This window comes from Penicillium robsamsonii (assembly GCF_028829455.1).
Source record: "Penicillium robsamsonii strain IBT 29466 chromosome Unknown utg000001l_segment0_segment0, whole genome shotgun sequence".
NCBI lineage: Eukaryota > Fungi > Ascomycota > Eurotiomycetes > Eurotiales > Aspergillaceae > Penicillium > Penicillium robsamsonii.
The window spans coordinates 5,104,874-5,118,487 of record NW_026643219.1 but is presented as its reverse complement, the minus strand read 5'-3'; the positions used below and the strand labels follow the sequence as shown (position 1 = coordinate 5,118,487).

The window sequence follows — 13,614 nt, the reverse complement described above, 5'->3', positions numbered from 1 at the left end:
GTAACAAAAACTTGAAGTAAAATTTAATAGGACTTTTGACAAAGGCCCTGAGACAGAGAAAGGGTATTGACGTATTGAAGTCAGGAACTGAAGGTATAGGAATATAGAATACTATAGGATTATGAATCATATATAGAAAGTACTGTACTTTTAGGAGTCAATACATCAAAATTAATTTAAAAAAAAGAAAGAAAAAAACGTATCGGGAATCCCCTGTAATTTTACAAGGAATCGCCGTCAGCTCTCCCCACTCTACGCTTCGCCTTGCTCTCTTTCTGCCTTTCTCATTCTTCTCACTTCTCACTCATTTACATTTTACATTTTCCATTGCCTTCATATCCATATTCCTAATCCCGATCTTATGGCGTATGGTTTTACCTCACTCCCTGCAGTTGGCCGCCTGACCTGCAGCTCTCACGCTGCCATCCGACCCTGCTCACCTCGAATCCCTCACACTTCCTCCCTCCGACCTTGACCTCTCCCCCAACTCCCATAATGTCGACCGGTCTGAATATTCCGCAGACCGGACTGTCTCTCCACCTCGGAGACCAGTCCGGTGATCCTTCCGTCAAGCCAAATCAGATCATGCGGTTGAATTTGGTGCAGAGCACCCTCGATGATCTGATTGAGAGCCTACGAAAGGATCAACCGGCTCGAGTCCGGCTGGGAAAGCACCCATCACTTCACTATGGGGGCAAGACTCAAACGTTCCATGCCTACCCCGAAACACACCGATCCGAGATCTACCATACCTCCGCCGACAAAGAGACGCTGTATTTCACAGGGGTTCTAAGTCATAGCCTTGAGGTTGAAAAGGCCAAAAATGCTACGGCGGCCACCGATCAGGCACTGGCAGATTTGGAGGAAAAATTAAATGCTCATGAGAGAGGGAAGGAGTCGAAGAAAACTCACATAATCGCACATCCGGATGAGTTGAAGGCTCTGCGAGGCAGCAAGTCAGGCTACAAAGGTCCCACTACCAAAGTAGAACTTGAGAAAGACCGTTTCCTCAAGACTGCTGCCAATCGTTCTCTCACTGCAAGTCCTATCCTGGGTGCTCCCAAGTCTCCCTCTCTCGCAATGACCCCAACATCTGCTCCAATGATGCAAACCAAGGATCGTGTGAGGCTCGAGGCCCTCAAGATTCCCTTCATTCACCTCCTCGCCGTCCGCGCCGTATCGGCCAAGTTTCTTGCCCGCCAGACTCGCAGCACCGTCGAAGACTGCATCGCCCTCGGCGAGAAATTCGGCGTTGTGAACCGAATCAATCCCGAGAAATACAACCTCAAGGACAAAGTCTACAAGGATCTGGATTTGTTTGGCTTCAATTACACCGAGGAGGACCGAAAGGAAGCCATTGAGAATTCTATTTCTGCCTTCGATCGCATGCGCATCTCTCGATCCGATAAACTTTGGCAGACACTTCTTCCAAAGGCTGAACGAGGCAAGGGAAAGTGCCTGTCGCGTTTGAACCTTCGTACCGGCCCGCCCCAGAAACCCGCCGGCCCACTCGCCAAAGCCAGCGGGGAGGATTCGGGCAAGGACAATGAGACCGACCGCGCCACAAAGGGATCCACGCCTGCTACCAAGACTGCTTCGACCTCGCAAAAGGCTCGTGACAAGGACCCGAACAAGCGACCACCCACCAAAACCAAGAATACCAATAGCACCCTCACCGGACGGGTTACCAAGAAGACCGGTGGGAAGGCCCCAGTCAAAGTGGACAGCAAGATCAAGTCGGCGGAATTCGTCCACAGTTCGGACGAAGATGATGATACCGACATGCCTGATATCCCCCCTGCCGCTCCCGCTCCCGCGCCCACGCCTACACCTGCACCCAAGCGGCAACCGAAGGAACACAAGCGGACTCCATCCAATTCGAAACCCCCAGCACCGAAAATCAAGGCACCGGCCAAGGCTCGCACCGCCGAGACTGCTTCAGTCCCATCTGCTCCTGTTTCCAAGGCTAAACCCGAGGCATCGAAGCCTAAGCTTGAAACACCCAAGCTTGAACCATCCAAACCAGTCACCAAGGTTACAGCTTCCAAGCGTCCTCCCTCTCGACCCTCTACTTCGCCGCAGAAGCCGTCTCCACTCGGCCCCTCTCCTCCTGCCAATGTTTCCGATGCTACCGCTAGCAGCCGCAGCCGATCTGACAGCCATAACCAATCCTCCGGTTCATCCTCGTCCTCACCTCTCATCTCACAACTGGCCAAAACCACCAAGGTGGGCCGTGCAGCCCCCGTTGCTGGAAAAACCGTCAAAGCTACCCCCCAAGCCAACGGTACCACGAAGGCTACTCCCGCTACCCACAACCCATTGAAGCGCAAGGCTGAGTCCGATCAATTGTCTGTGCCTCATGCAGGACGTCCTACCGGAAACCTGGAAGCAAAGCGGCGCCGAGCGGTCAGTTCTTCTAGCGGTGGCAGCACTGGCAGTGCATCTCCACCAATGAGCTACGAGATTCTTCGACAGCAGCTGCGGGAGAAGTCTCAGAAATTCAAGAACTTTTACACAAAGTACCGCAACCTGCATGACTCCCTTGCAGCTCTCCCCAACCCGCCCCAGGTAGACCTCGACAAGCTTCAAAGGCAGCACACTCATCTGCAACGCATGAAGAAGGAAATCTGGGAGGAAGATCGACAGCTTCGTGATGGCCTTCATTCGTAATTTGATTTCGTTCATCTCTTTTATCCCCTTTGCATGGTGATCATGTCGCACTCGACAGAGTGCCAGCTTTACCAACAGGCCTGGCGTTTGTATGTTTATTATCATATTGTTCATCTATACCGTAGCAATTCATATTCTTATGACCCAATTTCCTTATCATGCTCTAGAGCACTTTACTTTTGGATAGCTAGGCTACCAATCAACATACACAAATAATAGTTGAGAACCACAATCCTCCAAAACAAAGGAGAACTCAACAAAACAATGAAATATCAATAACTCAATCTGATTTCAGTCTGTAGTCAATACGCAATGGGACCAGTTTCCGGTCGATCTTCACTTTTACCCCAGATCAACCAAAACGCCATCTGCCATCTGCTAGTCCTAATAAGGGATGGTGGGCCCCATCTCATTTGGCGGTGTAGCACGTGGCAGTATCACGGGATTGGTGAATCAAGATGCACGTGATTGAAGCTGCAGACGTCATTTGGTCGCTCAGTAAGCTATTCCTAGTTCAGTTTAGCCCCGAGGCCATTCGAACTTGCTCACTCGGAGGATCATACATAGCAGTTGTTACACCCACGGCCAGTTATTTCTTCCATGTGCTCAAGTGCCAGCAAATAATCATCAAAGGCATACTCAAGTGCCTATTTTAAGCTCGTTTGACAATGACCCCCCGGCCCGAGGACGGGGGACTAGCCAGCGCAGCCCAACCGTCTTGGTGGGATTGACTATCAAATCAAGCGTACGGACCAAGATCCACTAACACATATTTTCAATACAGGTTACAGATTCCCGAGACCAGCAACAGCCTCAAGCACTCCGCCGGCGCCGTTCGCCCGCAACTCGATTCATCACCGTCGACAATGTTCTTCAATACGCCTCCGACGTCCCTTCAATGCAGCAGCGCGGCCCACCACCCATCTCACGGTCCCGCCGTCTTGCCTCCGCAGCTGGGGGGTTAATAACCAGTGCGGGCAGTAGCAGTTCAAGCGCAGTGGCAGCATCCGGCAGCACGATGGGCCGACTTGCCGCGCAACCGCGACTTCCACCTCGAACGACAAAAGTCAGTGAGAAGCTGGTTCTTCTGCCTGACACCGGCGAGATAGAGGAGGGTGAAACAGAAGAAGACGATGATGACTCCGATGGTGCGGACCTCGTGGACGAGGAGCTTGTCGCGCGTCTGGCCAAGGAGAAAAATGTCGACCCGGAAAGGATCAGACACCAATTGCTCATGTCAAACCGACGTGGAGGTGATTTCGACGTCGATAATGATCTTGCACCCCTGTTAGCTCAGGAAGAAGTCATGAAGAAACGCCGTGTTGCGCCCGAGCGTGCAAAGAGTTATGCGGAGCGGTTGCCGAAAGCGCGGCGGACGGAGAAGCTTGCGCGTGTTACGGCGTACTGTACGGCTCAGGCGTATAAGATGGGATCGCTTGCCGCTTTTGTTAAGGAGCAGCATGGTGGGCGGACGAAGCTTTATGATGATTGTCTGTACACCGCGTATCATCTCCCTCTGTTGCCGGGCCATGAGGGGTATCGTCTGCGGAGTAGCCCTGTGTTGAAATATCCTGGTGGCAAGTCGCTTCTGGATGAGGAAATTGAACGGAATGAACTTCGTGATTATCATGATGAGTACATGCTTGAGACGGAGGAGCATTCGGTTGGTGGACACAGTCGTCCGGAGGATGAGCACCATTATGACGCCTCGCCGCGACAGTCTGAGGGTCTTGATCATGATTCTCGGGAGGAAAATCGTGAGGAATTCTTGAATCGCATCACCGAAGAAGTTCGTGGCCACACCAATGGCCATGAGCATGCTGCCAGCTCCGACGAAAGTGTCGATGGGTTGCAGCGTATCCCGCAACAAGACAGCAGTGAGGAAGCTCGGAAATCTTCCCCTGAACCTGCAATCCGTCGCCGAAGGCACAGCACGGACGACAGCCATGCTTTGATCCGAGACCGACCTTCCCTGCCAGCCACTACACCCTCAACACCGCCGCCTTCAATACCGCAAGCCCCAGCTCGGACTCTGTACAATGTTGCTGAGATGTTTGTCTTCAGTTACGGCGTCGTCGTGTTCTGGAACTTTACTGAGCGACAGGAGAAAGACCTGCTGGCAGATTTGGCCTTTGCGACATCATCGGCAACCGGCATCCCCACTCCTCTGGCGACGATGCCTCTTGACGAGGAAGACTTTGAGACAGAAGAGTTCCATTTCGAGTATTCAACCGAGATCTCGCGCCCACGAGTTTATAACGACATGATCACTCTTCGCAGTGGTGACCACATGATCAAACTCGCTATTAGCCATGGGATTTCTCAGAGTACCAAACTGTGCTTCTTCGAGGAAGTCATGGCCCGACAGATGGCGGACGCTAAAGACGTCCCCAGACGTCTTGCTGTTTCAGGCCAACTGGGCATGAAGCGCGAAGAGGTTTTCCGGATCTTAGGTCGATTGTTTAAGAGTCGTGTTGAGGTCAACCTTTGTAAGTTTCCAATCCCCTTCCTGGGTCATCTTGCACGCTATGCTGCAGAGGAGAGACTTTTTGTTCCATACTAATATTTTCCTCCAGCATCTAATATGCTCGATGTCCCCAACTTCTTCTGGGAGAGCGAGCCAACCCTTTATCCGCTCTACATCGCCGTGCGCGAGTATCTGGAGATCAAACCACGTATTCAAGTACTCAACGAGAGATGTCGAGTATTCCTTGATCTTGCGGAGATCTTGTCCGACTCGATTGCCGACAACCGGACTTCCCGTATGTTTTAACCTTCTCTTCCCTCCCTGGCCTCTCAACTGACCCCATTATAGACCAAACTTGGATCATTATTGTCCTAATTATCATTTCAATCATCGTTACACTCTCTGAAGCCTTCCTCCGCTTCGGCCTCCTGAATGCAAGCCAGGGTTCTGCTGGTACACCTGCCAGTATCTTGGCCCGTGCTATGGGCCGATCTGTTACTCCCTCTCCCTCACCGGAGTGGTACCCATACTCTGCCGCAAACGCGCCACCAGGCTGCATCTGCCCCTCTGTCGGCCCCGCAGGTGGTGTCACAGATATGGGCGTTAGCGGAATGATGGGATACTAATTCATTCGACTTTGTTTTTTTTTTAAAAAAAAAGAATATTATGGCGCAATTGGTGTTATGGAAAAGGACACTGGACAAATTTAACTTCCGTTGCATATTACCTCGAAACTGGCAGATTCTTAATAATTGTTGACTCTTTAAAAATTGTTCCTCTACCTGCCACATTAGCAACAATACACTTCACATTTCCAGGCTTAATTCGCCACTTCAACTGCGCAGGCATGCAGTTGACCCCGATAGCGGCCCACTCATACATCACAGCGGCCCCTTGCAGCGGCCCCGCCGGGTCGGCCATGTGACGCTAGATACCTTCTCAAAGCCTGCATGTCGGGATTTGAATTTAATATTATTATTGAGTGAAGGCATGTCATCCGACTATTACACCTGCAATCTTTGCGCATTATAAAAAGCTAGGAATCAAGATAAATATTGACTGCTGGAGAACTTGTATTGTGAAAAGGGCTATAAACTCCATCTAGTTTCAGACCTATAATCATATTTTCAATTTTCGATAGATTTGACCGAATATTTATCGTCCTCCTACTGTAAACATCCCAACCGGACTATCTTATAACAAGCTTTGTGAGTAGCGGCTTCTTGGACCATACGACAAAAGCTTTCTGATCAGCCCACTGGGAACACTCCGGGGAGAGGTATAGGTCAAATCGCCATAGAATATTTACGAGAATCAGCTTCATCTCAGCTTTTGCTAAACTATATGCTAGTTAATACTTCCAAGCTTGCATTTGTCTTTAGGGGGGATTGAATCCTCTACATACCTCTGCCCAAGACAGCCTCGAGGACCATCCGAGAATGGCCGTATGAGGTCCCTCTCATCACCGGTGTAGCTATCATCTTCTTCCTTTAGCCATCGCTCTGGCAAAAACCGATCTGCCTGAGTGAATTTGGTTGGTGATCGGTAGGAAGCGTAGTGTGGAACGGAAACAGCAATCTATAACAGCGGTGAGAAATAAGACTCGACGGCGGAGTTGAATCCTGACTTTTCCAGGCACAAATTTGCCAACAATCGTAGCGCCGCCTTCGGGGACGACTCGCGGCATCCCAAGTGGCGCTGGTGGGTACATGCGTAGGGATTCTTGCAGGACGGCATCAAGATAAGGAAGAGTAGCCACCGAGGCAAACGTGATCTCCGAGGAGGATTGAAATCGAGAGCGAATCTCCGATACCAGTTTTTGGTAGACCTCCGGCCTATCTAATATCAGGAAAGTACATCCTGACAAACTAGTTGCTGTGGTTTCACTACCCGCAACCATGAGAAAGCCAGCATTAGCGCGTATTTCGTCCTCGGACAGTTTCGCCTTCAGATTTTGTTTGGAATTCACATGAGCGATATAGTCCGGGGTGGATGGATCCTGGGCCCGTTCCATCCGTTGAGCAATCTTAGAGGCAGTAAAGCTGACGTTCGCCGCTCGAGTACGGAACAAGTCACGATAGAGATAAAGCGCGATAGTTTTGATCGGATATGACAGTAGAGGAAGATACTTGGACATGCTGAGAACAGTCCACACCTTGACCGATGCGAATTGCATAGCGACAAAAGGATGGTAGCGGGCGTCTTCCAGACATGAAAATGATTCGCCATACACGTATTCGGCCATGAAATCGAACGTCGTGTAGGTGTACCATTCCACCAGGTCGACTGTAGATCCGGCACTGGCTTCCTCGTGCAGTTTTCTTATCAGAGTATCGACGTATCCTTGGAGTAGATGTTCTTGATATTTCAGGGCCGTGTCGGAAAATGCACTGGCTAGTACTCGACGCTGACGTCGGTGAATCTCATCTGTGGGAGAAACCCCGAGATTGAAAATTCCGTTTTTTGCAACGTTGAAAAACCGTGGATCCTTTGGGAAGTTTGTTGAAAACCCGTAGATATCCTTCCATGCTTGGTCTGTGCGGAAGCTCAGCTCATCGGGAGCGATCCGGACAACATCGCCATACTTTTCATGAAGGCTTTTGACGTAGGTGTGGAGCTGGCCAGTCAAGTAGGCGCCAGCATGAGGAAGCCTCGAAATGGATACCAGAAAGGGTCCTGGATATTGGCTGAGCGGGTGAACGTATCGATTGTAAATTACCGTCCAGATAGCATATATTAGGATTCCCTGTAAACATAAGGATATCATCTGTTTGTCAAGTCTGAGAGTTAGAGGGTATACTCACAAGGGTGATTAGCTGGATCATCGGCATATTGAGGTATAAATCTCAATCGTACGGTGGTAGGTGATACTCGGTAGCAGTTGGAAATAAAGGGAAAGGGTTGAGAGTTAGGCTGTAGCTGCATCAGCCACACTATAACTATCGAGATTGTTCCAAGGTTGATTCCCACGTCATAATGGTTGATAGAACATGTTGGAGTGTTTATACAGCTTTAGAAGCCATCGCACTCAGATAATTTAGTCACCCCTTATTTTACCTCCTTATCCTCGCCTGTATACCTATGACCTATATCCTTCCTCGACTTCTCGCAAAGTTCTCATTTCTCACTTTATCTCTCATGGGCTTCTTTGTACAGTCAATATGCAAGGATGCAAGCCCCAACGAATCTATATCTATTTATAGATAATAGTATTTAAACCAGGTAACTTCTACGGCAATGTAAGTTTCCTCTATAAGCAGCTACACTATATTAGAAAGACTAAAAAGATAAAACGGGTTAAGAAGTTAGAAGCCCTCTATAGTTAGATAATCTCTTCCTATTTACTTGGCCGTGTCTCCTAAGGTTATACACTGCACGGTGCCTAAAGAAGATTTACACTTTTACGTCTCTATGGTGGCTTTCATTGTGATATCAAATTTTTATTAACATCTATTGTATCATGGATGCCGAGGTGACTGCAGTCCTAAAGATCCGGGACAAGGGGGCGGGCGCTCCCGGTTGTGCATAGCTTGTTAATTCTCTTTCCAAATCCCGCGATAGCTTCTAGAACTTGCCATAACCGTACTCCATGTACTGTATGTGGTAAGAGACAGGTTGAAAGAGCGGTGTGCACATGGTGGGATGACCGGAGAAACAGGTATATGCATGTAGTATTTCACATAGACTAGTCAGATCGAAGCAAGGCGCTGGCTCTATACGCCGATAGAGTACAAACTTTGCTTACCTTGGCTCTATTGTACATTCTTCGGATAAACCTTTGGATATGAGGTTGACACCCTTGATCTCGTTGTGAAGATGGGGCAAAATAGTATATATAGATCATAGCACACCCAGCAATCTGCTCGAGGTTGTCTTATATATTTCTCTTCTCACAAGCGTTACTATTTCTGAAATGACTCGATCCGCACCAGTTCCTGATAGACCCATCAACCTGGTTTTGGACCTCGGAGGTGTACTATTCCATCCAAAGTTCAGTCAAGTCCAGCTGGCTACTCAGGCATCTTCTGTATCCGTGAAAAGACTTGTCTCTACATCGACATGGATGGACTATGAGTGTGGAAAGCTATCAGAGAAAGAGTGTTACCAACAACTGGCGGATGAATATGGATTCCAAGCAAATGATCTTGCGATAGCCATAGGCAAAGGCCGTGCAGTTGCCGAATACGATCAAAATCTAGTGGCAAGTCTCCTGAATTTCAAAAAGGTTATGGCTGGCAAGGTGGTGTTCATTCTCGCATCAAACATTTCCAGCCCAGATTACATGGCTCTTCGGCAGCTGTGGGGAAAGGATTTCTGGTCCCTTTTCGACCACTGCTTTCCCTCTGCCACGGTGGGCACCCGCAAGCCAAGTATGCGGTTCTACCGCCACATGCTGGTGGCCAGTGGTGCTGTACCACAAAATACCATTTTCGTGGATGACCGGACGGAGAATGTACTTGCGGCTTCTGCTCTGGGTCTCAAAGGAATTGCGTTTACCGATGGCGAGAATCTCATGCAGAGTCTTCTGAACATGACTGGTGATCCGGTAGAGCGAGGCCAGGCGTTCCTCCAGGCCAACGCTGGCCAGCACCTCTCCATCACAGATCGAGGAGAGGTGGTAGAAGAAAACTACTCTCAACTTTTGATACTGGATACCACGGGTGATAGGTATGTGCTGCTCCTAGGGTAAACGTATCAACGGAGTTAACGAGATTTTCCTTGGTTAGCTCACTGGTGTCATTGAGCTGTCCGCCTAGATTCTGGAACTTCTTTACAGGTGAGTTGCACTATTTTGGAGTGAATGAACAATCCTGAAGTTAACTGTCGTTCTTTAGGCGCAGCAAAATTCACCACAGAAAAATACCCGGACGACCTTGATACTACCTCCTTGGCTTTGACATCGATGCCATACGAAACATCGACGGTGCATTCCATGCTGGATGAAATGCTGAATAACGTTGACGAGGATGGCCTGCTAAAGGTTAGAGAGCCATCAAGTATATTGGCCCCTTTGCTATATAGCTGACGACATTGGTATATAGTTCTACCTGGATACCTCGCGCCCCAGGGTTGACGCAGTGATTTGTGTCAACATTCTCACACTTTTCTGCATGTACAAAAGAGGCTATCAACTGCCAGAAACTCTGAACTGGATCTACGACATTCTACTCAATAGGGCCTATATGAATGGCACTCGATACTACACTACCCCGGAGTGGTTCTTGTATTACATGAATCGACTCCTCTCCCGGTCTAATGACCAGATCTTAAGGGTTCGATTTGAGGACCTTCTGCGGACACGGGTTATTGAGCGGATAGGTGCCGAGGGAGATGCACTGTGCTTGGCCATGCGACTGTGTGTATGCAATTCGCTTGGAATCAAGAATCGCCCCGATCTTGAGACTTTGGCTGCTTCCCAGTGCAAAGATGGAGGCTGGGAGCCGTCGTTGATGTATCTCATCCCGGGATCCAGTAGGAGGCTTGGAAACAGAGGAGTGACGACGGCATTCGCAGTAAAGGCACTCCAGAGTGCTGTGTACACACTGAACTAGATGGAGCATAGCTATGTGTTGATTAGAGATTAAATGGATAGATCGTGTACTGCTAATGTTTCGTGGAATGCAGCTGCCTCCCGTTCCTTCTATAGCCTCCCCTCATCCTTTTTCTCCCATTCGACTTTACAATTTTTCTCAGGAAATACTCTCCTTTTCATTTCCTAAACCAACCAGAAGCCCAGACGCAAACAAAGACCAGCGTCTTTCTTTCAAACGAGACAGCAACCGTCGCGTGATAACTGGGGGTCTGGACCTCGAACACTAGGAGATGAACCGCCCAGAGGGAATCACTTCCGGACAGACTGAAGGTGCGGGCATTATAATGCCGAGCGTGACGGAAAGGCTCTCAAGTATTATACCCTATGTGAATGATCATATGTTAACGAATACTAGATGCACCGACCGGAGTCTGAAAATAATGGGAGGTTGTTTATCGCTGCTTTCCCCGTCTTCAACAAGAGCAAGGAGAATCATGTGGCAAAAGAGTCAATGATACATCTAATGGAATAACCCTACGTGACTCTACCCATGCCCAGTAAAATGTGTACCAGTTCAAGGCTTTCCCACACTTCCCTGGACGGGTCACTTGAGAATAGGAGGACAGATGTCGACAGCTTTTACAGGCTAGACGGGTCAGATCAAATCAGATTAGAGCAACCACCGGTAGTAGGCGCCTATACCCTAGGACGTTACTCGGTAAGCTAAGTTATACCTACATCTGAAAGGAGATCTGAATGTTATGTTACATATAAAGTCTCTAATATCATAAGCTAAGTAACTCCACTACATCTACACCCAAAATGGCAAGGCCTCGGTTCGGAATTCCAATGCCCAGGCGCTAACTGGCTAATCATGCAACCCTGGACTAGGGCTTACTCTGGCTTCTTCTATCCCCTCTCTTTTCTCCGATCCAGCAAGGTATAATCCAGAACTATCTAGAGTCAGCTCATCCATGATTATAGACCTTGATTATAGACGACATCCTTCCCCGTTCCACATGGTTATCGTTCAAGTCGATAGGCATTTATATGGCACTTGATAATATACAGTCGAGATAGCATTGGCATTCGACAAGACAATATTTTCCACCAGAGTAGTCTCTTTGAATTACCTCATTGGCTTCATGTTCTACTTGATCGCATATTCAAATCCCGAAGGCCCACCATGAGTTCACCCAGCGAAACTGCATCTTCACCCTCCACGGACACAATCATCCCATTTCATTTCTGGGATGATGTCCCTCATACGAGAGGAATATGCATAAATGTCACACTCCGATTTGACAAAGAACTTAACCCAGAGAGACTTCAGGATTCTCTAAGCAGTCTACTCGAGATCGACAACTGGCGAAAACTCGGAGCTCGTCTACGATTAGACGTAAGTATCCAAATATCCAGAAAGCCAAAGACGGCGAAAGTCCCCAATAGCTAAACCCATAGACCAGGACTCGGGCAAACTGGTCTATCACCTTCCGCCAAAATTCACCAAAGACCGACCAGGCTTCATATTCACAACGGAAGAACATGACGGCAGTATCAAAGCCCATCCTTTGGCATCACAAATGCCCTCTTCCACGAAATTAGACCCCCATGTCTGTGTCCTAGACGGGATGACCAAATATTCCCCCCTCGTACGTCACAAAACTGCACCCACCGGCATAGCAGATTGGCTACAAACAGACATCCCACAGCTGGTCATCCATACAGTCCTCTTCAACGATGCAACGCTTCTCACGTTAACATTCCAGCATACTCTTATGGATACAATGGGTCTATCTTCCTTCCTGCATGCATGGACAGCTGTATTATCAAACCGCGAAAAAGACATTCCCCCGTTCCTCGGGTTCGATGAAGATCCCATAGAAACAGATACGGAAGCCGTGTCCGAGCAACCAACAATTGCAGGGATTGTATTCGGAAAGATTTTGCTTCTGCGTTTTGCTCTCGTGGGCTGGTGGGAGAAGTACTGGTTTCCGAAGGTGAAGGATAAAGTCCTTTTGATCCCTGGGGAATATGTGGACAAGATGAGAAAGAGGACGCTTCAGGAGATACAGGAGCTAGAAGAAGAGGGCGAGATAAACACAAACATCCAGAATGATGAGCAAGCCAAAGCCCAAAACAGTCAACCCCCATTCGTCAGCGAAAGCGATATCCTCCTAGCATTGATTTCAAAACTCCTTGTCAAAGCGCAAAATCCCAACCAGCACGCTCCAGTCCAGATTTCGAATATTTTCGACATTCGCTCTACACTTGGCCTCCCGTCTCCGGGCGTGTACATCGGGAACGCGATAATGCCATCGTGCTCAGACTTCGCGGCACGCGAGTTTGGAGATTGGTATCACGGCATGGGTTTCGAGTGCCGGTTGGGTCCTGTTGCAATGAGGATCCGCAATGCGCTAGAGACGCAGCGGGCGAAGGAGCAGGTTCTCGCACGTACAGCGTTGCGGAAGAAGACGCTTCGCGAGATGGGGTGTTTGCCCCTTGTTAGTCATCCTCGACAGCTTGGTATTTCCTGTACCAATTGGCAGAGGGCTGGGTTCTTTGGGGTTGATTTTGGGGGCGCGGTTGTTGGAGGTCAGGCTGGGGAGAAATTTATACCTTGTAGACCCTCTTATGTTAATACAGCGGGACCGGGACCGTTGGATGGGAATGGGCCACGGAATATGGTGACTGTTACTGGGAAGGATAGCGTTGGGAATTGGTGGGTGCATATTATTGCGAGGGAGGAAGTTTGGGGGCAGATTGAGGAGTGGACGAGAGAGCTGGATTTGCGGTATAGATGAGGGTTACCATGAGCTTATGAATACTTTTATACTGGGATAAGAGGAGAAATAGGTCAAAGATGAATCCAAAATCCCCGTCGAGACGGACATGCTAAATATGAAACAGAGACAGTAGATATCAGTACATAGGGCCGGGATTT

At 48.9% G+C, this 13,614-nt stretch overlaps 5 protein-coding genes across 5 annotated transcripts; 4 read left to right on the top strand and 1 right to left on the bottom strand.

Moving 5' to 3' along the window:
* Positions 1-495: 495 nt before the first annotated feature.
* Positions 496-2,670, top strand: N7447_002010 (uncharacterized protein; the record flags this gene model as incomplete). Its single annotated transcript, XM_057226286.1, has 1 exon — positions 496-2,670. The coding sequence occupies one exon, from the start codon at positions 496-498 to the stop codon at positions 2,668-2,670; it is 2,175 nt and encodes a 724-aa protein (XP_057090302.1).
* A 458-nt stretch (positions 2,671-3,128) lies between these two features.
* Positions 3,129-5,763, top strand: N7447_002009 (RMD1 family protein; the record flags this gene model as incomplete). The annotated part of the gene is made up of 5 exons (XM_057226285.1): positions 3,129-3,168; positions 3,315-3,415; positions 3,455-5,159; positions 5,247-5,432; positions 5,486-5,763. 5 exons carry the CDS (start codon positions 3,129-3,131, stop codon positions 5,761-5,763), a joined length of 2,310 nt encoding a protein of 769 aa, XP_057090301.1.
* Positions 5,764-6,326: 563 nt separating this feature from the next.
* N7447_002008 (cytochrome P450) lies at positions 6,327-7,968 on the bottom strand (the record flags this gene model as incomplete). The annotated part of the gene is made up of 4 exons (XM_057226284.1): positions 6,327-6,477; positions 6,543-6,715; positions 6,765-7,883; positions 7,942-7,968. The coding sequence occupies 4 exons, from the start codon at positions 7,966-7,968 to the stop codon at positions 6,327-6,329; spliced, it is 1,470 nt and encodes a 489-aa protein (XP_057090300.1).
* A 1,082-nt stretch (positions 7,969-9,050) lies between these two features.
* On the top strand, positions 9,051-10,689 carry N7447_002007 (HAD-superfamily hydrolase subfamily IA variant 3; the record flags this gene model as incomplete). The annotated part of the gene is made up of 4 exons (XM_057226283.1): positions 9,051-9,805; positions 9,865-9,914; positions 9,973-10,118; positions 10,180-10,689. 4 exons carry the CDS (start codon positions 9,051-9,053, stop codon positions 10,687-10,689), a joined length of 1,461 nt encoding a protein of 486 aa, XP_057090299.1.
* A 1,167-nt stretch (positions 10,690-11,856) lies between these two features.
* On the top strand, positions 11,857-13,474 carry N7447_002006 (Transferase; the record flags this gene model as incomplete). Its single annotated transcript, XM_057226282.1, has 2 exons — positions 11,857-12,069; positions 12,137-13,474. The coding sequence occupies 2 exons, from the start codon at positions 11,857-11,859 to the stop codon at positions 13,472-13,474; spliced, it is 1,551 nt and encodes a 516-aa protein (XP_057090298.1).
* Between the last annotated feature and the right edge of the window lie 140 nt (positions 13,475-13,614).